This window comes from Mobula hypostoma, chromosome 3, assembly GCF_963921235.1.
Source record: "Mobula hypostoma chromosome 3, sMobHyp1.1, whole genome shotgun sequence".
NCBI classification, from domain to species: Eukaryota; Metazoa; Chordata; class Chondrichthyes; order Myliobatiformes; family Myliobatidae; genus Mobula; species Mobula hypostoma.
In genome coordinates, this window is record NC_086099.1 from 58,576,924 (window position 1) to 58,603,602 (window position 26,679).

Sequence of the window (26,679 nt, forward strand, 5' to 3'; positions counted from 1 at the left end):
TGGGTTGCACCTGAACTCGAGGGGGAGCAATATCCTTGCAGGTAGGTTTGCTAGCATGGTTCAGGTGGGTTTCAACTAATTTGCGAGGGGGATGGGACCCGGAGCGATAGAGCAGTGAAAGAAGTGCATGGAGTAAAGCCAGATCTAACATATAGAGAGGCTTTGAGGAAAGAGAAGCAGAATAAATGGTGTAAAGGTAGTAAGGTAGAAGGGCTGAAGTGTGTGTACCTCAATGCAAGAAGCATCAGGAACAAAGGTGATGAACTGAGAGCTTGGATACATACGTGGAATTATGATGTAGTGGCCATTACAGAGACTTGGCTGGCACCAGGACAGGAATGGATTCTCAATATTCCTGGATTTCAGTGCTTTAAAAGGGATAGAGAGGGGGGAGAAAGGGGAGGAGGGGTGGCATTACTGGTCAGGGATACTATTACAGCTACAGAAAGGGTGGGTAATGTAGCAGGATCCTTTTTTGAGTCAGTATGGGTGGAAGTCGGGAAAAGGACAGGAGCAGTTACTCTATTGGGGGTATTCTATAGGCCCCCTGGTAGCAGCAGAGATACAGAGGAGCAGATTGGGAGGCAGATTTTGAAAAGGTGCAAAAATAACAGGGTTGTTATCATGAGTGACTTTAACTTCCCTAATATTGATTGGCACCTGATTAGTTCCAAGGGTTTAGATGGGGCAGAGTTTGTTAAGTGTGTCCAGGATGGATTCCTGTCACAGTATGTGGACAGGCCGACTAGGGGGAATGCCATACTAGATCTAGTACTAGGTAATGAACCGGGTCAGGTCACAGATCTCTCAGTGGGTGAGCATCTGGGGGACAGTGATCACCGCTCCCTGGCCTTTAGCATTATCATGGAAAAGGATAGGATCAGGGAGGACAGGAAATTTTTTAATTGGGAAAGGGCAATTTATGAGGCTATAAGGCTGGAACTTGCAGGTGTGAATTGGGATGATGTTTTTTGCAGGGAAATGTACTATGGACATGTGGTCGATGTTTAGAGATCTCTTGCAGGATGTTTAAGGATAAATTTGTCCTGGTGAGGAAGATAAAGAATGGTAGGGTGAAGGAACTATGGGTGACAAGTGAGGTGGAAAATCTAGTCAGGAGGAAGAAGGCAGCATACATAAGGTTTAGGAAACAAGGATCGAATGGGTCTATTGAGGAATATAGGGAAGCAAGAAAGGAGCTTAAGGGGCTGAGAAGAGCAAGAAGGGGGCATGAGAAGGCCTTGGCGAGTAGGGTAAAGGAAAGTCCCAAGGCATTCTTCAATTATGTGAAGAAAAAACGGATGACAGGAGTGAAGGTAGGACCGATTAGAGATAAAGGTGGTAAGATGTGCCTGGAGGCTGTGGAAGTGAGCGAGGTCCTCAATGAATACTTCTCTTTGGTATTCACCAATGAGAGGGAACTTGACGATGGTGAGGACAATATGAGTGAGGTTGATGTTCTGGAGCATGTTGATATTAAGGGAGAGGAGGTGTTGGAGTTGTTAAAATACATTAGGACAGATAAGTCCCTGGGGCTTGACTGAATATTCCCCAGGCTGCTCCACAAGGCGAGGGAAGAGATTGCTGAGCCTCTGGCTAGGATCTTTATGCCCTCGTTGTCCACGGGAATGGTACTGGAGGATTGGAGGGAGGTGAATGTTGTCCCCTTGTTGAAAAAAGGTAGTAGGGATAGTCCGGGTAATTATAGACCAGTGAGCCTTACGTCTGTGGTGGGAAAGCTGTTGGAAAAGATTCTTAGAGATAGGATCTCTGGGCATTCAGAGAATCATGGTCTGATCAGGGACAGTCAGCATGGCTTTGTGAAGGGCAGATTGTGTCTGACAAGCCTGATAGAGTTCTTTGAGGAGGTGACCAGGCATATAGATGAGGGTGGTGCAGTGGATGTGATCTATATGGATTTTAGTAAGGCATTTGACAAGGTTCCACACGGTAGGCTTATTCCGAAAGTCAAATGTCATGGGATCCAGGGAAGTTTGGCCAGGTGGATTCAGAATTGGCTTGCCTGCAGAAGGCAGAGGGTCATAGTGGAGGGAGTACATTCAGATTGGAGGATTGTGACTAGTGGTGTCCCACAAGGATCTCTTCTGGGACCTCAACTTTTCGTGATTTTTATTAACGACCTCGATGTGGGGGTAGAAGGGTGGGTTGGCAAGTTTGCAGATGACACAAAGGTTGGTGGTGTTGTAGATAGTGTAGAGGATTGTCGAAGATTGCAGAGAGACATTGATAGGATGCAGAAGTGGGCTGAGAAGTGGCAGATGGAGTTCAACCTGGAGATGTGTGAGGTGGTACACTTTGGAAGGACAAACTCCAAGGCAGAGTACAAAGTAAATGGCAGGATATTTGGTAGTGTGGAGGAGCAGAGGGAACATGTCCACAGATCCCTGAAAGTTGCATCACAGGTGGATAGGGTAGTTAAGAAAGCTTATGGGGTGTTAGCTTTCATAAGTTGAGGGATAGAGTTTAAGAGTCGTGATGTAATGATGCAGCTCTATAAAACTCTGGTTAGGCCACACTTGGAGTACTGTGTCCAGTTCTGGTCGCCTCACTATAGGAAGGATGTGGAAGCATTGGAAAGGGTACAGAGGAGATCTACCAGGATGCTGGCTGATTTAGAGAGTATGCATTATGATCAGAGATTAAGAGAGCTAGGGCTTTACTCTCTGGAGAGAAGGAGGATGAGAGGAGACATGATAGAGGTGTACAAGATAATAAGAGGAATAGATAGAGTGGATAGACAGTGCCTCTTCCCCAGGGCACCACTGCACAATACAAGAGGACATGGCTTTAAGGTAAGGTGTGGGAAGTTCAAGGGGGATATCAGAGGAAGGTTTTTTACTCAGAGAGTGGTTGGTTTGTGGAATGACTGCCTGAGTCAGTGGTGGAGGCAGATACACTAGTGAAGTTTAAGGGACTACTAGACAGGTATATGGAGGAACTTAAGGTGCAGGGTTATATGGGAGGCAGGGTTTGAGGGTCGGCACAACATTGTGGTCCAAAGGGCCTGTACTGTGCTGTACTATTCTATGTTCTATGTTCAAAACTAATGTCCTTTATGGCATTTTTCATTCTTATCTCATCTGGTCTATATGTAGCTAATGACATAGTTTTATGTACATGACACTTCATCACCCTCTAAGATGAAGAAAAGTACTGATCATCAATAGGTGCTCCTTCTATCAAGTTAAGAAATTAGGGTAAAACAATGCTAGCATAGGCAAGCTAAGATGAATGGATTCTGGTAAATGTGTATTTGGTATGCTTCAACATGCTTTTAAGATTTCCATTGTCATTTAATAATATAAAATAATTTATCAGTTTAATGATTAATTGTATAGTCATTTCAACAATTTTTTAAAAATCATTTTAAACAACATTTTAATTGTATGATAAGCAAATTATCATCTAACTAAATTGATGATTTTCCTCCAGCATAATAACAATACTTACAATTTATTTGTTTACTGTAAACAATGCTGATTTTCAAAAACAATAATGTATATCACTTTCACAAAATATACAATTACCCGTGCCAATCTCCCACGTTTCTTCGAGACTCTTTGATTCCGTGGCTTGACAGAAATTTTGTGCCTAGCTGCAGAGTTGTCGAGGCGGCTCAGTGACTGTGGGACTGCATCAAGGTTAATCGATTCAATGGTTCCACCAGAGCTTGCAGAAGGTGGGGTGCTGGTGGGCCTTGATGATCGAGCTGTTGGATCCTATAAAATAGAAGGTACCTCTGGTTTTAAATAATGAGATTTGTAAATTTATCAAAAGTGCAAATAATTATCTCTACTGTTTTAGAGATTTACTTAACTTTAAGTTAGGATTAAAACTAAATTATCTCTGATGCAGGGAAACTGGAAACTAATATAGTAATCATCAGAATATATCTAATTAAGTTTTAGACCTAAAATATTTGTTACTTCTCCCTTCACAAGCATTTCCAGCACTCATTTTTTACACTTAAATATTTGTGCACAGTACAATCTAGAAAAACAATCTATATTGTATCTACAATGGTACACAACAGAATTTACAGACAGAACAAAATTGTATCAATTTTATACTAACTGTTTATTTTAACATTCATTTTTCAGCTGAGAAGATACAAACAAATAGGTTAACCATTTCCTAGTCATAGTGAACATTGTAACATGTTCTTCAGCTTCACTGTCTTTCTCTCCTCACCTTGGGCCTAACCTTTTCGACAGATCATGAGACTGGAGAAGGGAAAATTAAATGGAAGGATAGATTAACACATTATCAATATAAGTGAATATATGAAAGATAAAGATGGAAAACAAGGGACAATATTCAAATTTCAGTGGGAATTGCTAATAATAAATAGCATAAGAAAAAGTTTGAAATAAATGTTAGTAAAAAATTAATTTAATATCTAAAATAATATAGTAATTTATTTTCACCTCATCATTCATCTATGCAGATAGGAAACACTGAATGCAAGCCAGATATAATGTAATAAATTTTTCAAAGATAATTAGCATAACATTTATAGATAATACATCGTATTTGTGTCAAAGTCACAGTTATGTATTATTTCTCATTTTTCTAATCGAGAAACTGATCATCAAGGAGTTAGTTTCTTTCTAACTAAATCCTTGCTTGTTTATCGTCTGTTTGTTACACCTTGAAATCTATTTTTACCCTGTTCTCTCCTATTTCAATGACCTAGGTAAACTACTGCAGGTAATACAGTAAATGTATAACCGATGGTAAAGATGTTTACACCTCGTCTACTAGGCGACTAATTTACCAAGCAGTAACACTCTATCCACAGTGACCATTTTGCACTTTTTGTTGCATGGCATTTTAATTCTTCTACTTACTCTCACATGTACCTTTCAGTTATCATCCCTTGCCATTGCTACTGAGAGGATAAAACTCAAGTTGGAAGAATGAAATATCAATATTTTTGTCTGTATAGCTTACAACCCAATGGCAAAAATAACCAATTTCCTAATTTCAGGTAACCCACACCCTTTGTATTTCCTTCCCACACACACTCACCTGCCCAACTAGTTTTCTTCGCCCTTTGTTCTCCACCCCATTCCCACTCTCTCCCCACATCACCTCCTTCCCCACTACCACCTACTAACCACTATACCTCCACTCCTTCCCCATCTGATTACATCTGCCCGTCTTACCCTCTCCGTATGGTTCCAGCGATTATCCCAACTCCCTCCATTCCCTTTCTGCTCCCTCAGCCCTCACGCTGGGTTTCAACCCGCAATGTCAACCTACACCTTTTGCCTCCACATGTGCTGTTGTCATTCATTTTCACGAAGAGGCTCCAAACCCATGTTGAGTTGATGCATTCATTTTACAGTGTTAGTTGTTAACTATTAGAGAGGTCATTAGCTATTTCTTACTGAGAAACTTCCCATTCAAACTTGAAGGGCACAAATTCAGAATCTCTTCAAAGCTGCTAGTGTTTTTTTTGTGTGAATGTTTCTGCTTTTAGAAACATTAACATTGTGATTAAATTAATCGGAAGCCTCCAGTAAGGAGAATATTACAAGTGCATCTATTTTGTGAGCAATATTCGTGAATACATTATCAGATCCATTGTTGTGAAAATATACCTAGGACCACGAAAATAATCATTTGGATGACAAGGGGAAAACATGGGCAGCCTTATTTCTGAAAATATGATTCATGACTTTACACAAAGTACTTGATGATCTGCTGAGCTGGAGAAAAATGAACACTTACCCTGAATCCCAAACCTGGTAATTGGATTTCTTGCTGGATGCATTCTTCTAATGCACTTCTGGAAGACCCATCAACTTCTGCATTGGCTCTGGTATTGTCCATTTTCTTCACAGTAAGAGTCTGTAGTGGTTGACTAAATTTAATGTTTCTTTCCAGCTGGTGCTAAAATTTGGCACAACGCGTAAAATTAGTTTTTTTTCATGTTTGGAAATCCTTTACTGTCAAATTATAACTACTAACAACATTCCAAAGCAAGACTCAAACACCACATGTATTCATTATTTTGCTTTAGTTCCATGTCCAAGTTTTATTCACAAAGACCCATTGAAGTGCATTTAAATTTACCATCCTCTTCTGTGAAAATATTAATAGTTTCATTGAACCTATCTAACACTGAAGGGAACAAGTATTCAATGGAATGCAAACAACGTGTTAAAAGCAATTCTGCCCATTGGGAAGATGTGATGGTAATTTATTGTGCCATATATACAACACAAATAATTTAAAAGATTGTATTTTTTTCTACCCAAGGTAGGATACACAGACTCAAGGCAGCACCTTCCAGACTATCTGCCAACTACCATCTAGAAGGACAAGAACAACAGATACCTGGGAACACCATCACTTGGAAATCCCCCTCCAAGTCACTCACCATCCTGACTTGGAAACTTATCACTGTTCCTTCATTGTCGCTTCATCAAAGTCATGGAATTCCTCCCCAACAGCACTGTGGGTGTACCTACACCCCAGGGACTGCAGCGGTTCAAGATGGCAGTTCATCACCCCTTCTCAAGGGCAACCAGGGTTGGGCAATAAACACTGCCTGAGCTGGTGACACCCACATCCCGTAAATGAATAAATAAAAGTGTAAAAAATTCAATTGTGCTTGGTATATTTTTCCACAAATGGGAAAGATCATTATTGAAAAATATATATTATGAGTAGTTAAAACAAAAAGAATAGCATAGCATATATAAATATTGAATACATTATCCTTCTCTTTTGATAGGCTTGTTCACTATACAATACTATTCTTTGTGAGAAAGTATGACTGACAAGCAGAGAGCATACCTTGGGAAAATAAAGTGAGCACTACCGGAAAATAGTAATGTGAAGCATCAGAAATGGCATTCAGTAGTGTCCAGGAAAATGTACAGAATTAAAAAAAATGAAAGCAGACCAAATAGTACTGAAGAACAAACTTGAAAAAGAATAAAGGGAACTTAAGGTTTAGGAAGAAGGCACAAACTAAACAGCTTACAAAGGAAAATACAAAGTGAACTGGAGAAGCGGGGGGAAAGTAACTGATCGTTGAAAGCAGTGACACCGCTTCTCCTGAAGTTGACACTATTGCTGAATCCTGTCCTCATTTAATTACTCCCTCCATCTGGTATCAAGAAGTAAGTGAGTAGCTGTTAAATGGAAAAGACGAAAGTTATGACTATATCCTTGCAGTAGTGCTGGTAACGTGTGCTACAGAGCTAGTATCCATCATTTGCAGCAGAGCAAAAACACAAATATATGACAAAAAAAATAAGGGATTCACTTTATTTTCTGTCATCAAAAACCAGGATAGATCTAGTCCAGCTAATTACTACTCATGTCAGTCAACACTCAGATCACTGCAACATGATGGCAGGATCATTGACAATGTTTTCAAGGAACCTTGATTCAAATATAAAAAAAGGATGACATCCAGAAGTGAGGTGACATCAAGAAGGCATGTGACTCTGGCATCATGGAGTTTCTTATTGTTCAAAGTTCAAAGTAAATTTTATTATCAAAATACTTGTATGTCACCACATACAACCTGAGATTCATTTTCTCCGGCCATACTCAAAAGATCCATAGAATAATAACCATAACAGAATCAATGAAAGACTGGCCAACTTGGGTGTTCAACCAGAGTGCAGAAGGCAACAAACTGTGAAAATACAAAAGAAAAAAAATAAACAAGCAATAAATATTGGGAATATGAGATGAGGAGTCCTTGAAAGTGAGGCCATTGGTTGTGGGAAATTTTCAATGATGGTGCAAGTGAAGTTGAGTGAAGTTATTCCCCTTGGTTCAAGAGCCTAATGGTTGAGGGGAAATAACTGTTTCTGAACGTGGTGGTGTGGGTCCTAAAGCTCCTGGACCTTCTTCCTTGAGAAGAGAGCATGCTGTGGATGGTGGGGCCACTGAAGATGGACACTGCTTTCCTGCAACAAAGTTTCAATGTAGATGTGCTCAATGGTGGAGAGGGCTTTACTCCTGATGGACTGGGCCATCTCCACTACTTCTTGTAGGATTTTCCTTTCAAGGGCATTGGTGTTTCTATACCAGGCTGTGATACACTACATATCTATAGAAGTTTGTCAAAGTTTTAGATGTCCTGCCGAATCTTCACAAACCCCTAAGGAAGTGGAGGGACTGCAGTGCTTTCTTTGTAATTACACTTACATGCTGGGCCCAGACAGGTCCTCCAAAATAAAAACACCAAGGAATTAACAGTTGCTGACCCTCTTCACCTCTGATCCTCCAATGAGGACAGGCTCATGGACCTCTGGCTTCCTTCTGCTGAAGTCTATATTCAGTTCCTTGGTCTTGCTGACTTTGATTAAGAGGTTGTTGTTATGATACCATTTAGCCAGATTTTCAATCTCACTCCTACATATTGATTCATCACAACTTTTGATTTGGCCTGCAATAGTGATGTCATCAGCAAACGAATATGGCATTAGAGCTGTGCTTAGCCACACAGCCATAAGTGTAAAGGGAGTAGAGCTGAGGGCTAAGCACACGGCCTTGTGGTGCACCTGTGCTGATGGAGATTGTGGAGGAGATGTTGTTGCCAATCTGAACTGACTGGGGTCTGCGAGGGAGTACTGAGGCCAAGGTCTTGGAGCCTATTGATTAGTTTTCAGGAGATGATGGTATTAAATGCTGAGCTGTAGTTGATAAAGAACATCCTGATGTATGCACCTCTGGTGTCCAGATGTTCCAGGGTTGACTGAGGAACCAATGAGATGTCATATGCTGTGGACCTGTTGCTCCGCAGGCAAATTGGAGCAGATCCAAGTCACCCCTCAGGCAGGAGCTGATGTGTTTCATCACTGACCTCTCAAAATACTTCATCACTGTGGATGTAAGTGCTACTGGGCAATAGTCATTGAAGCAGGTCACCACGTTTTTCTTGTGCACCAGTATAACTGAAGCCTGTCATACCCAATGCTAGAGGGTACGTGTGGTTGTTTTTCATCTGAATCCTCTTACTGTTGTAAGTATTCCTCAGGCCAAGGCTCAAACATATTTAACTGCTTCAAGGCCATTTTGATCTTTCCTCCTTTACAAGGTCAGAAGTTGATATGTTTGTTGAATACTACATTATTTCCTAAATCAGTTCTCAGGTGCTCTATGTCCTGACGGTTCAAGACATGGACACATAAAGCAGTAAGTAACATCTGTACCACTTGGAACAAGAGGGACTCAAATCACTTCCCGCCACTTCCACCTCTCGACTTCACACCATCAGTTGACCAGAGTGTAACTGGATCAGGAATATAATACTGTGATCAAGTTCTAGGCAATTGACAAGGAATGACTTACCTTTTGTTTTCACAAGGCATCTACAAGGTACAAGGCAGCAGTGCAAGGGAACAATCTCCATTTGCCAAAGAGCGCAGTTCCAAAAATGTTTGTGAATTGTGACAGCAACCAGGGCAAAGTAGCCCCCGCGGTTTTCACCCATATTCCATCCTAATATTTGTACCTTCCACCATGATCACATTGTGTACCATCTACAAAATACACCACAGTTACTTATTAAGGCTACCTTAACAGCACCTCCCCAACCTGTGACCTCTATTACCATAAAGGAAAGACAGAAGCTGCAAGAGAACATCATAACTTGCAGGTTCTCCTTGAAGTTATGTAGCTGGAAATATATCAATATTCCTTCATCATTGCTTGGTCAAGACCTTGGAACACTGTACGTGTACCTTTATTACACAGAATGCACTGATTCAAGAAGCCGTTCACCACCATCTTCTCAAAAACAATTAAGGATCAAAAACAAATACTGGTATTTTCATTATGAGTGAATATTAAAAAAAATTCTGATATCATAGCTGGACAGAAAGTTGAAAGCCTACTCACTTGAAAAAGGTAAAGGGAATGAATGTACTTGTGCCAGAGTAATATTCAATAAGATAGGCTCAAAGATGCCTTAGAGTAAGGTTTAAGTGACATGAAAAATAGATAATAATTCTGCCTCAAGTACAATGAAATTAGAGTTAACAATAGCAGTACAGAGGTACACAACAGAAAATTCAAACAACTTTCTTTTGACAATTTTCCTGTAGAATAACCAAGCAAGAAGCCAACAAACTCAGCTCCATTGTTGTCATCAGATTCATACCTATGAGTTTCTTATCTACTGTTTTTCCTCTGAAATTACTTGACATTTATGTTCTGTGGCAATAAGCCTCTCCACAAGTGATGTTTTTCTCCCTAATCATCTGTTGCAGCCTTGACTGTAACCCACACCTAGTGAAAGAGAATTGAACAGCAACCCACACTGAATTATCTGAGAAGGTCTCTTGTATCTCAGACAGCTTGAAATTAAAATTCCATCGGAACATAAATTATGTAGCGTGTTTATTAATAGCAGAAAAGATAAACAGTTCCACTGACAGATTGGTTTACAGAACAGACGTTTCCCCTTTGATGCAAAAGGTATTGAAGGTACCCAAAATACTCTTACTGTTACTGGATCTGATTAACTGCTTTCCATAGTTTCATGCTGTGAGGTTCTAACCTTCTCCAAAGCTGCTGAGGTTTCTGTTAATGACCTCAGAAAACTGGGAACATATTACCACATATATATGGAAGTAAAATATTGCAGATGTTGGACATCTGTAAGGACAGTAAATGAAAAATAAAATACCAGAATTCTGGGAGAAGCAGCTCTGAGAATTTAAATAGTGGAAACAGAGGACCAGTGTTTAAAAGCAACAGAAACAGAGGCCACAGGAATTTAAGCACAACAAAAATAGATGCCCGTAGAGTTTAATGAGAAGAGCTGAACCCCAGAAGATTATCAATTATGGGAACAGACATCCTGCAGGTTTAAACAACAGAGGCACTGAGAGCAAAAACCCACTTAGACATAGATCCTTAAGATTTAAACACAATGCTTATAGAAATCCTAAGCATTTAAAAACATTGTAATCTGGGTTAGATGTTGTATTAACAGACTTCAAAAGGCCTTTTTAAACTCCTAAATTTTTCATTTAAATAATACTGGAAAGGTAAGATATTGAACAGAACAGCTCAAAACATCCTCTGCACTGACTATAATATTAAAGTTAAAAAGTTTAATGTAAATTTGTTATCAAAGTGCATACTATATATGTCACCATATACAACCCTCAGATTCATTTTCTTACTGGTATATTCAATAAAACTGTAGAACAAAACTACATAACATAATAAATGAAAGACCGTACCAGCTTGGGCATTCAACCTGTGTGCAAAAGACAACAAACTGTGTAAATACAAAACAAAAGAAATAATAAATAAATAATAAACACATAAACAAATAATCAATAAATATCAAGAACATGATGGGAGCGTCGGGCCGCAGGAGGAGCCAAATTGGGTTCGAAGCAGCTGACCTGGATGCAGGCCATGCTACTAAAGGCACTGGAATTGGAGCACGAAGGCGGCGTGCAGAGAAACTCCGAGCGACTGTCTTGGATGTTTCTTTTGCGATGACAAGACCCTGTTGGACATTGATTGCTTCAAGCCCGTTTCCCTTGTTTGGTGGTGAGACAGGAGGTGTGGCAGCAGAATCACCTCTGTTATAGCGAGGACTATGCCTCAAGCCGTGGGCTTGACAGCTGCTGCAGACCAGGTGAAGAAAGACAATGGAGGTGTTGTAGCGTGGCATCCATGCTCGCTTGGGGGTGGACTCTCCTGTCGGAGCTGCCCCCCGGTGTTGGATCGCTGGAACTACAGGTTGGAGTGCAGGGAACCATCAATTTGTGGGACTTGCCGCTCAGGGTCTTGGATGAAAAATGTGTTTTCCTGAGTGACTATGTTCTTTTTTAAATCTCTCATTACTTCTGAATGTACATGTATGTTTTTACACCGTGGCCCCAGAGGAATGATGCCTTGTTCAGTTGCATCCGTATATGATTTGAATGAAAATTAAATTACTTGACTTTGAAAAGTCCTTGAAAGTGAGTCCATTGGTTGTGGGAATATTTAATGATGGGGCAAGTGAAGTTGAGTGGTTATCCTCTCTGGTTCAAAAGCCAAATGGCTGAGGGGTAATAACTATTCCTTAACCTAGTGGTGTGAGTCCTGAAGCTCCCGTGTCTTCTTCCTGATGACAGCAGCAAGAAGAGAGAATTACCTGGATGGAGGGGGACCCTGATGAATGCCGTTTTCCTGCAATTGTATTTCATGTAGATGTGCTCACTAGGGTGGGGGGGAAGACTTTACCCTTGATATTAATCAGACTAATTCCATTTGCCAGCATATGCCCTGTATCCCTCTATTTCACCTTCCACATTACTCCATCTGCCAGCCAACGCCACCTCACCAGCATTCACCTATCACTTGCCAGCTTTGCCTCACTCTTCCCCCTCACCTCTTTATATTCACCATTCCACTCTTTCAGTCCAGATGAAGGCTCTCAATCAGAAACACAGACTGTCCCATTTCCCTCCACAGATGTGGCCTGACCCGCTGAGTTTATCCAGCTGCTCATTTTCTGCTCCAGATTGCAGCATCTGCAGTCTCCTGTGCCTCCCTCTAATTCCTGTTCATTGCTTCTTAAATGTTGCCATCATATCTACTTCCATTACCTCCTCCTGTGTTCTCTGTGTAAATTAATTTCACTGTGCTTTTTGCAGAAACAGGAGAATTGGATCTGATGTTTCTTTTACTATACCATCACACCGCACTCCAAGTAAAGCAGCTGCACTATGGGATTTGGTGCATTCATTGCGCTCTTGGATGTATTGGAGAATATAAGAAACAAAAGCTCGAAGAGGCGAGATGGCCTCTCAAGATTCTGGCTGTCCCCCACTTTGCAGAGTAAAAGGAAGCACAGCAAGTGTGCATCTGGAAGGCAAGGTGTGCAGTTCCTATCAAACATACTCATTACTGCTAGATCTTGGGATTACACTTACTATATTTGAAGATTTGGACACCTTTGAATATATGATGTGTAAGTTGCTTTTAGCAATGTCTAACAACATTTTACTTGAATGAATACATAATGTAGACAAAAAACCTGTAGTACTAGAACAGGAACCTACTGCTAAGGATCAGTTTACATTCTTCCCTGGGTTGAGATGGTATTCATGACGTCTGCACATTCTGAAATACTTACATCATTTAGTGTGTTTGACAGCCTACCAGAAACTCCACAGTAGGCAAAAGCCAGTGACAGCCACTCTTACAACAGAAAAGCAGTCAAACATCCAACAGGCCAGAATGAAACGTCTGATCTTAAAGCAAGCGAGGTTAATCGAATCCTTACGGGATGTGAAATCATTTGCTGCTTGTGAATTTCATTGTGAGCTACTGAAAATACTTGACTACTTAATGTTGCAGTGGTCCGTGGTCACAGAGTGTATGTTTGTGATCTTCTGCTGATGCAGCTCATCCACGTCAACGTTCAACGTGTTGTGCATTCAGAAATGTTTTTCTGCACACTACTGTTGTAACACATGGTGATTTGAGTTACAACCAACGTTCCGTCAGTTTGAACCAGTCTGGCCATTCTCCTCCGAATTCTCTCATTAACAGATATTTTCACCCACAGAACTGCTGCTCTCTGGATGGTTTTGTTTTTCACACCATTCTCTGTAAACTCTAGAGATTGTTGTGCGTGAAAATCCTAAGAGATCACCACTTTCTGAGATACTCAAACCATCTTGAGTGACACCAACAATCATTCCACAGTCAAAGTCAACTAGATCACATTTCTTCCCCATTCTGATGTTTGGTTTGAACAACAACTGAACTTCTTGAGCAGTTCTGCATGCTTTAACGCATTGAATTGCTGCCACATGATCAGCTGATTAGATATTTGTGTAAACAAGCAGGTGTACAGGTGTACCTAATAAAGTGGCCTCTCAGTGTATAAGTACTGTTAAGGGTACCATCTTTATATTTTCTTCACATTTAAATTAATTTTGTGGCGAATATTATGGAACATCACAGCAGTCAGTTGAAAGTCATCCCTTGCCCAATCTTACAGTTGAATTAAGAGTGTGTACATGAGGGCATAATTTAAATAAGCAATAGTTAGCAAAATACTGTGCAGCAGTTAAAATGCTTAGAGCACGTGTTTTTCTGAAAATATTGGAGTCTGCAGTATTATCTGCTATGTGTGCTGTTCTTCAGCTTTGGTTCAAAGTCAACGTAAGCAAACAAAATGACTTTCCCCGTGATGCGGCCACGCACTCACAAACTATGCTGAACCTGCACAAAAATTTTTACAGCTGCCGCATTAAAAAACCTTCCATACCATCGCTCTTCTGTGGATCTCTGAGAGTTAGTAACTTGCTGCTCCACTTGTCTCTGTGTGCCGATATCCTTGTAAGCAGCGTCAAACTAGTGCCAGTATATGTACTGTTTGTAAAAGCAATCAGCCTGTCTTGGATTAGAACATAGCACAGTTCAGCCCAGTACAGGCCCTTTGGGCCACTATGCTGGACTGTACCTTGCAGGTAACAATCTCCAGTCTGGCAGTAAATGCCCAAATTATAGGATTATTTCACTCCACTAAAGTGAGGGATTTTATGAACAAGAACCAGTCCATTCCAAACTGAAACTGGTTTGAAACAACCATTGCACTCACAAATAGAATAACGTAAAAGATTTGGTACAAATGATCCAAACGGAAGCTAACAGTCAATGTATATCTTAGGTATTGCCCTGTCATTACAACACATCTCACCTGAAGGGTTCGAACTTTTCCTGGGATGCCTTGCTGAGATGTCACTTGTGCTGTTGTTTGATTGGATGATGAACCCCCTGGGATAAATATACTGTCATGGGATAATGCCCTGGTTCCTATGCTGACAGACCTGTCAACATTTCAGAAATGTACGTTATTACCTTGCTTACAATACACATTATTACCCTGCTTAATATGTATTAATTTTCAAAACGTGCAATTTGGATTCATTATTTTCATCTTTAAGATTAAGATTCTATATTTCACTTCCTTTGAATTCTCGTAAGTTCTTATCCAATTTTATTCGTCCTCAGTTTTCTTCAGGCTTTCTGACAACTGTGGTCAGGTAGGTGATCATTATTATGATCATAACACCATTACAATATCATTAGTTTCAATATAATTATGGAGAAGGATAGGACTGGACCCAGGGTTGAGATTTTTGATCTCAAAATTTTCCTCAATTTCCTATAATTGGTCACCGAATTACAGGAAAGATGTCAATAAAATTGAGGGAGTAGAGGAGATTTACTAAAATATTGCCTGGGTTTCATCTCCTAAGTTACAAAGAAAGGTTGAACAAGTTAGGTCTTTATTCTTTGGAGCGTAGAAGGTTGAGGGGGGACTTGATAGAGGTACAGTATTTAAAATTATGAGGGGGATAGATAAGAGTTGACGTGGATAGGCTTTTTCCATTGAGAGTGGGGAAGATTCAAACAAGAGGATATGAGTTGAGAGTTAAAGGGCAAAAGTTTAGGGGTAACATGAGGGGGAACTTCTTTACTCAGAGAGTGGTAGCTGTGTGGAACGAGCTTCTAGCAGAAGTGGTTGAGGCAGGTTCGATGTTGTCGTTTAAAGTTAAGTTGGATAAATATATGGACAGGAAAAGAATGGAGGGTTATGGGCTGAGTGCAGGTCGGTGGGACTAGGTGAGAGTAGGAGTTCGGCACGGACTAGAAGGGCCGAGATGGCCTTTTTCCGTGCTGTAATTGTTACATGGTTATATGGTTATAAGATAGTAATAGGTCTTGGCTACAACTTTCTCTCTAATTTTTCCTACAGCTGCACAGGTCTGAGCAGAAAATTTTTCCACAGCCTGAAAACTGCGCGGCACACTACATAAAAGAGAGTTCCAACTGCATGGCAACAAAGGATATGTGCACAGAAACATTTCAGTTACTGAGCGGCTGTGAACCTATGCAGCTTAGAGGAAATAGTGCTTGCCAATACAAGCAGTTCAATAATCCATCTAAATATCAACATGTAGAATGCCAGTCCATCTGTGACTGTATTGGCTTTGGTGTCCTAAATATTTGGGAAATGTGATGAGTGAGGCTGGTGTTTAAAACCGCAAACACGAGGAAATCTGCAGATGCTGGAATTTCAAGCAACACACATAAAAGTTGCTGGTGAACGCAGCAGGCCAGGCAGCATCTATAGGAAGAGGTACAGTGGACGTTTCGGGCCGAGACCCTTCGTCAGGACTAACTGAAAGAAGAGCTAGTAAGAGATTTGAAAGTGAGAGGGCAAGGGGGAGATCCAAAATGATAGGAGAAGACAGGAGGAGGAGGGATGGAGCCAAGAGCTGGAAAGTTGATTGGCAAAAGGGATATGAGAGGATCATGGGACAGGAGGCCCAGGGAGAAGGAAAAGGGGGAGGGGGGAAACTCAGCGGATGGGCAATAACGGATGGGGTATGAGGGGGAGGTGGGGCATTAACGGAAGTTAGAGAAGTCAATGTTCAGGCCATCAGGTTGGAGGCTACCCAGACGGAATATAAGGTTGTTGCTCCTCCAACCTAAGTGTGGCTTCATCTTTACAGTAGAGGAGGCCGTGAATAGACATATCAGAATGGGAATGGGATGTGGAATTAAAATGTGTGGCCACTGGGAAATCCTGCTTTCTCTGGCGGACAGAGCATAGTGTTCAGTGAAACAGTCTCCCAGTCTGCTCGGGTCTCGCCAATATATAAAAGGCCACATCGGGAGCACCGGACGCAGTATATCACCCCAGCCGACTCACAGGTGAAGTGTCGCCTCACCTGGAAGGACTGTCTGGGGCTCTGAATGGTAGTGAGGGAGGAAGTGTAAGGGCATGTGTAGCACTTGTTCCGCTTACAAGGATAAGTGCTGGGAGGGAGATCGGTGGGGAGGGATGGGGGGGAACGAGGCTGTGTTAATTGAAATAACTACACCAAATGAGAAAATAACTTTCACAGAGCTATTATACATGTAAAAATATATGATGCTGAAAAATTGTGACTGAATCTTCAGCACTCTGTGCTTGATATTAAAATTGCAAAATGTAAATTTCAATCTCATCTTGGACATCTTGATTACACTTATGGAAATACCCTTCCCCTTTTCAGGGTGGTGTGTCCAAGGAAAAGGTAAGGGCAACAATGTTGAAAGAAATATTAAAGAAAACTGCTTCTTTCAGACTTCATATGACTGTGGCATTTTCAAACCTGTATCAAAGGGAAAATCACATTGTGCTGGACTTCCCTTTGCCCCAGTTCATTTCAATACTTGTTAGACAATTGGAATTGCAAAATGAATGAGAGGTCTGTGCACTAGGTGTTCTTGTTCATCAGTCACTGAAAGCAAGGATGCAGGTACAGCAGGCAGTGAAGAAAGCTAATGGCATGCTGGCCTTATAACAAAGGGAATTGAGTATAGGAGCAAAGAGGTCCTTCTGCAGTTGTACAGGGCCCTGGTGAGACCACACCTGGAGTATTGTGTGCAGTTTTGGTCTCCAAATTTGAGAAAGGACATTCTTGCTATTGAGGGAGAGGAGCGTAGGTTCACAAGGTTAATTCCCGGGATGGTGGAACTGTCATATGTTGAAAGATTGGAGCGACTGGGCTTATATACACTGGAATTTAAAAGGATGAGAGGGGATCTGATTGAAACATATAAGATTATTAAGGGATTAGACACGCTGGAGGCAGGAAGCATGTTCCCACTGATGGGTGAGTCCAGAACCAGAGGCCACAGTTTAAGAATAAGTGGTAGGCCATTTAGAACGGAGTTGAGGAAAAACTTTTTCACCCAGAGAGTGGTGGATATGTGGAATGCTCTGCCCCAGAAGGCTGTGGAGGCCAAGTCTCTGGATGCTTTCAAGAAAGAGATGAATAGAGCTCTTAAAGATAGCAGAATCAAAGGTTATGGGGATAAGGCAGGAACTGGATACTGATTGTGGATGATCAGCCATGATCACAGTGAATGGTGGTGCTGCCTTGAAGGGCCGAATGGCCTACTCCTGCACCTGTTGTCTATTGTCAACATTCACCTGTTTATACATTACCTTTATAAGCCATGCACAAAAATAAGGCTGGGGAAATGGTTGATGAAGTGTGATTTGTAATGAACTGCAGTCATCTCTGATTCTTAGGTTTTGGCACTTTAACAAGTTTTAGAAAATGTATGGAACTTTGTAAATTTATGCCTAGATTAAGCCCTTTTTTTGAACAACACGGTGTCAGTTATGTAAGTTTTTGCTACAGCCTTATGTAATAAGGAGCACTGAGATCAAACTAAGTTTAGGGGAATATATGAACTAATATGGTCATAATAGTCCCTGAAAAATAGTCTTTATAAAACTAATCTTTAATATCACTGGCTAATGAAAATTAATGTTTTTGAGTCTCCAGAACTGCTTTGAGATGTTTATGATGGAGGGAGTCCTTCAGTCCTATGTTAGCTGCATTCGCTCTCAACGTCCTGCAACTTTCCGTATATGCAGTTTTCAACTGCAATTATATTTCCCCAGGAAATAAAATATCAGCTTAAACAATTCACTGGTAGCTAACAAATTACAAGGCAACTTCAAAACTACATTCAGCCATCCAATATCAATTCAAATTGAAACCTGAGTTTTCTATGCAATGCCATTTATTCTATCCGGATTTTGATAATGCAAAGTTCAATAGAAAATGTTTTCTACATTTATAAGCTAATTGAACCACATATCAGACATAGATCCAATTCAAATATTGTTGGTTGACAAGAGATACTGAGGCTGTGGTCAAGAAGAAGAAGGAAGCATACACTATAAAGCGATGAAGAATACTTTTAAGAAGGAAATGGATCTGGCAGGTAAGGTTAAAGAAGATCTCATGTCTGAAGTCTGATGGCTATATTGAGTAAAATGGTGGCTAGGTAGAAAGTCCCCTTAGAGATCAGCAGAACTGCCTACATCTAGAGTAGCAGGATATTTTCCTCAGTGAGGAGAAAATCATGGCTGATCAAGTGCAGATATTTTGAAAGATATCCTATTATCAGACAGGAGGTATTTACAGCCTTTCAGTGCATTAAGGTGGATAAATCCCCAGGGCCAGACTGAATGCATCCTCAGACTGTGTGGGAGGAAATTGTGGTGACCTTTGCAGTGATGGGCATTTCTTTGTTAGCTGCTGGTGAAGTTCTCAATTACTTGTGGCTAATATTGTTCCGTTGTTTAAGAATGGTGGCAAGGACAAGCGGGGAACTTGCAGGCTGGTCAGCCTGATATCAATAGTAGGGAAGTTATCATCCAACATTCTGAGAGATGGGATCGACCAGTATTTGGATAGATAAGTTTGATCAAGAGTAGTCAGCATGGCTTTGCATATGGAAAGTCATGCTTTACAAACATTTTGAAGTTTTTTGAAGAGGTAACCAAAAAGGATAGCAATCTTTTTATCTATTTGGACTCCAGATAGGATTTTGACAAAGCCCTGCATGGTATGCTGGTTTGGAAGGGAGGTCCCGTGGAAACCATAGGACATAACAGATTTAGGCTATTCGGCCCATTGGATCTGCTCCATCATTCCACCATGGCTGATTTATTATCCCCCTCAACCCCATTCTCCTGCCTTCACCCCATAATCTTTGACACACTCACTAATCAAGAACCAATCAATCTCTGCTTTAAATATACCTAATAACTTGGCCTCCACACCCGTCCACGGCAACGAATTCCATAGATTCACCACCCTCTGGCTAAAGACATTCTTCCTCATCCTTGTATTCTGAGGCTGGACCCTTTGATCCTAGACTGCCCCACTATAGGAAATATCCCTTCTATGTCGACTCTATCTAGGCCTTTCAATATTTGATAAGTTTCAGTGAGATCCTCCCTCAAACTTCTAAACTCCAGCAAATACAAGCCTAGAGCCATAAACGTTGGCTTTTATATTTTAGTCATCTTGAATCCAGAGAGAGCTGGTCAGGTGGATTCAACATTGAATAGGAGGTAGGAAGCAGAGCGTGGTATTGTAATTGTTTTTTGGATTAGTGGTTGTTACCTACTGGTGGGCCACAGGGCTCTTATTCTTTGTTATTTATATAAATGAATTGGATGCAAATACACAAGGCTTGATTGGTAAGTCTGCAGATGCCATGAAATTAGGAGGTGTCATGAATAGTGAAATAAGTAAGATTACAGGAGGATCTTGACCAATTAGGTAAGTTGGTTGAGGTGTGGCAAAGTATTTCAATACAGATGAGTGTGAGTGATTCATTTTGGAAAGTCAATCATCATAGGAATTATGAATGGTAAGGAACTAAGTAGTGTAATGCAATAGAGGGAAGGATTAGTGGGCCTAAGGTATAAGGTGAAGTTGACCAGGCGAGGTCTATTTTCAAAGGCATAGACTATTCTCTGAACAGAGAGCAAATTCTGAAATCAGAATTGCAAAGGGACTTGGGAGCCCTTGTGCAGGATTCCCTAAAGGTTAACTTGCAGGTTGAGTCATGGGAAGGGAGGTAACTGCAATGTTAGCATTCATTTTGAGAAGACTAGAATATAAAAGCAAAGATGTAATGGTAACACACACAACATGTTGGAGGAATTCAGCAGGTCAGGCAACCTCTATGGAAATGAATAAACAATCAACATTTCGGGCTGAGACCCTCTGTCAGGACTGGAAAGGAAGGGAGGAGAAGCCGAAGTAAAAAGGTTGGGGCAGGTGGGTAGGAAAGGTAAGGGGCTGGAGAAGAAGGAATCTGACAGGAGAGGAGAGTGGACCATGGGAGAAAGGGAAGAAAGAGGGGCACCAGGGAAAGATGACAGGCAGGAGAGGAGAAATAAGACGCCAGAGTAGGAATAGAGGAAGAGAGACGGGGGAAGGAATTCTTTTTACTGGAAGGAGAAATTGATGTTCATGCCAAGTTGGAGGCTACCGCGATGAAATATGATGTGTTGCTCCTCCATCCTGAGAGTGGCCTCATCGTGTCAAAAGGGGATGCCACAGACAGACATACTGGAATGGGAATAGGGACAGGGATTAAAATGGTTGGAATTAAATGGCTTTTGGTGGATGGAAAGGAGGTGCTCGACAAAGCAATCCCCCAATTTATGTCGGGTCTCACCAATGTAGAGGTGGTCGCATCAGGAACACCAGATACAATGGGTGACTCCAACAGATTCAAAGGTGAAGTGTTGCCTCACCTGGAAGGGCTATTTGCGGCATGAAGGGAGGTAAGGGAGGTAAGGGAGGAGGTGGATGGTGGATGGGCAAGTGTAGCATATCTGCCACTTGCAGGGATATGTGCCAGGAGCAGATTAGTGGTGAAGGATGAATGGACGAGGGAATCATGGAGGGAGCGATCCCTCCGGAAGGCGGAGATAGGAGCGGTGGGACGTAAAAATGTGTTCGGTGATCGGATCCTGTTGAAGATGGCAGAACTTGAGGAGAATGATGTGTTGGATGTGGAAGCTCATGGAGTGGCAGGTGAGGGCAAGAAGAACTCTATCACTGTTAAGGCTGTGGGAAGATGAGGTAAGTGCAGGAGAAGATGCAGGCGAGGGCAGTATCAATGGTAGAGGTAGGGAAGCTCTATTCTTTGAAGGAGGAGGACATCTCTGATGTCCTGGAAAGGAATGTTTCATCCGGGGAACAAACGTGGCGGAGATGAAGGAACTGAGAAAAGGGAATGGCATTTTTATAGGAGACAGGGTAGGAAAAGGTATAGTCAAGATAGATGTGGGAATCAGTAGTTTTATAAAAGATGTCGGTAAATAGTTTGTCTCCAGAGATAGAGGCAGGGAGATTGATAAAGAGGAGGAAGGGTTCAGAAATGGACCAAGTGAATTTAAGGGCAAGCTGGAAGTTGGAGGCAAGGATGTAATGCTGAGGCTTTATAAGGCATTGGTCAGTCCGCACTTGGGGGTATGATGAGCAGTTTTGGTCTCCTTATCTAATAAAGTATGTGCTGGCATTGGAGAGGATCAAGAGGAAGTTCACAAGAATGAAACTGTTAACATATGAGGAGTGTTTGATGGCTCTGAGCCTGCACTTATTGGAGTTCAGAAGAATGCTGGGGGATTGCATTGAAACCTATTGAATGTTGAAAGGCCTAGATAGAGTGGACATAGAGAGAATGTTTCCTATTGTGGGGGAGTCTGGGAACAGAGGGCACAGCTTCAGAATACAAGGACTCCCCTTTAGAAAAGAGATGAGGAGGAATTTCTTTAGCCAGTGGTGAGTGTGTGGAATTCACTGCCAGCAAAGGTTGTAGAGGCGGAGGTACATGGAGCTTAGAAAAATAGAGGGCTATGCGGTAGGGAAATTCTAGGCAGCTTCTACAGTAGATTACATGGTCGGCATAACATTGTGGCCGAAGGCCCTGTAATGTGCTGCAGATTTTCTATATTTCTATGTATCTGTGGAATTCATTGCCACGGGTGGCTGTGGAGGCCAGGTCACGGAGTTTATTTAAAGTGGAGGTTGATTGGGTCTTGATTAGTAAGGATGTCAAAGTAATGGAAGAGAAGACTGGAGAGTGGGGTTGAAAGGGATGATACATCAGCCATGATGAAATGGCGAAGCAGACTCAATGGGCCAAATGCTTAACTCTGCTCCCATGTCCTATGGTCTTCATTTCTTGAAACATTGGTGAATGATATGTAACCTTATAGAGATGTTTAAAATTATGTTAAAGTAACTGGTTAACAGTCTTTTCCCTGGGATAGAAGAGACCAAAAGAAGGAAGCATAGACTGAGTATGAGAGGGATTTTCCACGCAGAGGATGGTGAAGATATGAAATGAGCTGCCAGAGGAAATGGTTTAGGGCATGGTTTAGGCAGGTACAATAGCATAATTTAAGCAAGGCTTAGAGGGATATAGATTGAATGCAGAAAAGTGGGACTAGATGGATAGGCATTGTCATTGGCCTGGGCTCATTTGGCCAAAGGGCCTGTATCTATGCTGTATTGCTCTATGGCACTACTCACAATGATTGCTATGTGTCAATATAATTTAATCCAAATGAGCTGTTTTTCCCTTTCAGGGTTCTTTTGAAGACCCTGACCTGGAGTTACACGCTGACTTCGGTTCTTTGTGGAAATGGGACCCACTCCCAGGGCCTCACAACCAGGTGCTTTTCGATATGACAAGGACGCGGCCTGGAAGACTAGTGCACCCTCAGGCTCTGGAGTTGGGCTGATTCGAGGCCGGTGCTGCCGCCTGATGTGTCATGGGAGTACACGGAAGGTCAAAAGCAGTGAGCTGGCTGCTGTCTGAGTGCCCAGGGACCCGAGTTCTTTGGGCACAGAGCACAGAAAGAGCAACGCAACAGACTTTTAACACCATAAATCAGAGAGCTGTTTTGTTATGTCTCCCCTCTCGCTGTGAAACGGGGATACCTCTTTTGCCCTTATGAGGGAAAGAGAGAGCCAGTGTTATGTCGAATAATGGATGAATGAGTAGTTTTTGGGGTACTGCTAGTCTATTTCTTTATTGGTGCTTTGCTGCACACCTGAGTGCTGAGTGGGGGGTGCCGATGCTTTTTTTGCTGGTGGGGGAGGGCGGGGTTGTTGCTTTGCTGCTGCTTATGTGTGTGGGGGGGGGAGTTGGGGGGGGGCTTTGGCGTTCTGACATTTAACTGTCATTCACTCTTTGGGGCACTCCTCTGTTTTCGTGGATGTTTGAGAAGAAGAAGAATTTCAGGATGTATATTGTATACATTTCTCTGACATTAAATGTGCCTTTTGAAACCAATTGAAAATGCCATGCTATGTAACAACTTATTGTTTTCATTAATATTGACATTTACAGTAGATTCTGGTCAATTGAGACCAGTACATTTTGGCCCAATTAGCCAAAGTTAAATCAAAATAATTGAAAAGGTATTAAAAAAGGCAAACTGGCTAACAAGTTACATATTTAAATGAAATACAGAACAAGTAGAACACTATCACTGCTACTACAGTACTACAACACTGTGCATTAGTTTCTAATAAGTAGCAACAGTGGAATTAATCCGCATTGTGTTCTTTGATTGTAAGCAACCGAAATCAGTGCAGACACCTAGAGCACCTACATACAATGCTATTGATGATTGCATCCTCCATATCTTCATCTTTTATAGTATATACCACAAATATACTGTAGTATATATCATAATTATACAAATTCATTACTGGGAAAGAAAATTGAACTTCGAAGTTACATTCTTATTACAGTGGATCCTGTTATGATTTGCTATTTTGTAACTTAAAAACACTAAAAAAAAACCTAAATGGAAGAAAAACAAGGGAGCCAAGAGATGTGAGTCTTAGTTCATTTTTCACTTTAAGTGAGGCACGTACATATCACATGGTAGTGTCATGATGTATGCAATTTATATATTTTTACATATAACTCACAATGAATTATTTAAATGAACAAGAATGCTTAATCAAACAATATGTTTACAATATTACTCAAATATTACTGAAATATTAAATACACAACACTCCTCCCCACTTAGCCATAAACTCCAACTCATTAAAGAATACTATATAAAACAACTGCTATATACAGACATCCACAGCATAGTAAATTTTAAATTGTCCCATTCAGGCATAAAGATTTAATCACTGTGGAGTTTTTCTTACTCTTGTGGGATAACATCTTTCCTGACAATGGGGGTCACTCTGCTTGGCAGGTGAGACGCATGGATGTGAAACAATCTCAGGTTCTGGGGCCTCTTTCATGATGGTTGTAGGAGTTGGTTATAGGACTGCAGGAAGTGGTTCTGACAGATTTGGCCACCTTTCTTTTCTAACAATTGACTCTGCTGTTCTCAACTGATGGATGTGTCATCTCCAGATCACATCAGACACAATCTCCACTGTGTGGTACTCTTTCCAAGTACCCACTATTCAAAGTAACCCATATAAAAGAAAAGAAAGCTGTCAAACACCCAATTTGCTAAGAGAAAAAAAACACATGTTGCTCATAAAAAAGAAACCTTAAAACAATAAAAGAACCAATTAAAAAAGGGAATTGAACACCTAATGTGCTGAGAAAACAATAACTGTAAGCAAATAGCGTTCTGAACTGAAGTCCGTAGATCAGCATAGTTCAGCACCAAGTCAAGACATGGAGCAGCATTCTGAACCAACCCATCCCTCACTTCGCGCGCCGACACACTGCATTTTTCAGTCATCTCGCCAGGACTGCTTATCCAGGAGTGAAACATCACACCTCCTTGCTTGAGGAGTCCTCAATTTGGCTCAGCTGTTTGTCCTGCAGAGATTGGGTTTGAGGAGATCCAAACGTGAACACAAGGGACAACCCAGGAACAGGTATTTGTCCTGTATACTCCTCCTGAGATTGGGTTTGAGGAGATCCAAGCGTGAACACAAGGGACAACCCAGGAACAGGTATTTGTCCTGTATACTCCTCCTGAGATTGGGTTTGAGGAGATCCAAGCGTGAACACAAGGGACAACCCAGGAACAGGTATTTGTCCATTTGTAGCTGGGTGGTACAGTGTAGATGTAATGTGTCTTATTCCATTCATTTTCAGGAATGACTGAAACTGTTCTCCCAAAATCTGTGGTCCATTGTCACCGAGTAAATGCTCTGGAACACTGGTCCCTGCAAAGAGGCTTCTCGACACATCAGTAGTATGCACAGCAGTAGTGTAGTCTACTGGGAACACTTCTGGCCACTTTGTAGTTGCATCCACTACTACCAAGAAATCTGTGCCTATGAATGGCCTGGCAAAATCCACATGAATCCTCTGCCAGGCAATCCATGATATTTCCAGGGAGGGAGAGACACTGCTCTTGGCATCTTCTGGTTGTGTTGGCATCTCACACAGTGCCTGCCAAGCTTCTCGATCTGTTGATCTATCCTAAGCCACCAGACAAAGCTTTGAGCCAATGCTTTCATTTTAATCATGATTAGATGACCGGTATGCAGGTCCTCCAATGTTTTAGCTCTTAGCTTGGACGGTACAAAATCTTCCAACCCCCACATAAGGCAACCTCTGCCAAGGGCAAGTTCATCTTGGCACTGGTTAGAATGGTGGAACTGGAGTTTCTTCTGTATATTCCAGTTATTTTGGGTGGCCAGTGAGACCTGAGACAGTGTGGAGTCTTTCCTGCTTTCCCTTTGGATCATCTCTGCCGCAGTATGGAGATCTTTAATTTGCATCAGGGAGAACACATCAAGAGGAGTGTCCTGTTTTGTAAATGTTTCAGGTATTTCCTTTCCCAAGGATAAATGGGACAATCCAGCCGCATTTCCATGCTTAGTCGTCCTCTTGAATTCGATCTTTTAATTGTGTCCTCCAAGAAACAGAGCCCATCTCTGTATTCGTGCTGCTGCTGTTAGTGGAACACCTTCTGTGCATTGGAAATGGACACCAGTGGTTGACAATCAGTAAAGAGGGAAAACTCTCTCCCATACTGGTTGAAACACTAAATGCCGAACCACACCCAAAGCCTCGCTGTCAATCTGTGTGTAAATTTTCTGTGTAGTGGTAAGGGAACATGATACAAAGGCTATGGGCATTCACTTCCATACTTCCATCACTCGTAACATGTGACATGACTGCACCTGTACCATAAGGCGAGGCATCACAGGCAAGCTTCACTGGACGATGTGGATCATAATGTGTGAGTACAGTGTCTGACATCACCATTTCCTTTTCCTTTTTGAAAGCCACCTTGCACTGCTTTGTTCATTGACATTTCTGTCCAATCTG

The 26,679-nt window shown here is 41.5% G+C and overlaps 1 protein-coding gene across 11 annotated transcripts in view; it reads right to left on the bottom strand.

The window, feature by feature from the left end:
• Positions 1–26,679, bottom strand: part of cracd (capping protein inhibiting regulator of actin dynamics) — a 299,145-nt gene that overhangs the window by 40,171 nt on the left and 232,295 nt on the right. For 6 of the 11 annotated variants that reach the window (XM_063043099.1, XM_063043098.1, XM_063043092.1 and 3 more), the window contains exons 3-5: positions 14,717–14,846; positions 5,758–5,919; positions 3,549–3,740 (exon numbers count right to left, since the gene is read on the bottom strand). In XM_063043099.1, coding sequence (XP_062899169.1) covers positions 3,549–3,740; positions 5,758–5,859 — 294 coding nt within the window. In that variant the 5' untranslated portion in view covers positions 5,860–5,919; positions 14,717–14,846. Of the gene's footprint in view, positions 1–3,548; positions 3,741–5,757; positions 5,920–9,345; positions 9,415–14,716; positions 14,847–26,679 lie in introns of those variants that run through there. The other 5 variants (XM_063043095.1, XM_063043093.1, XM_063043094.1 and 2 more) reach the window with 2 other exon arrangements.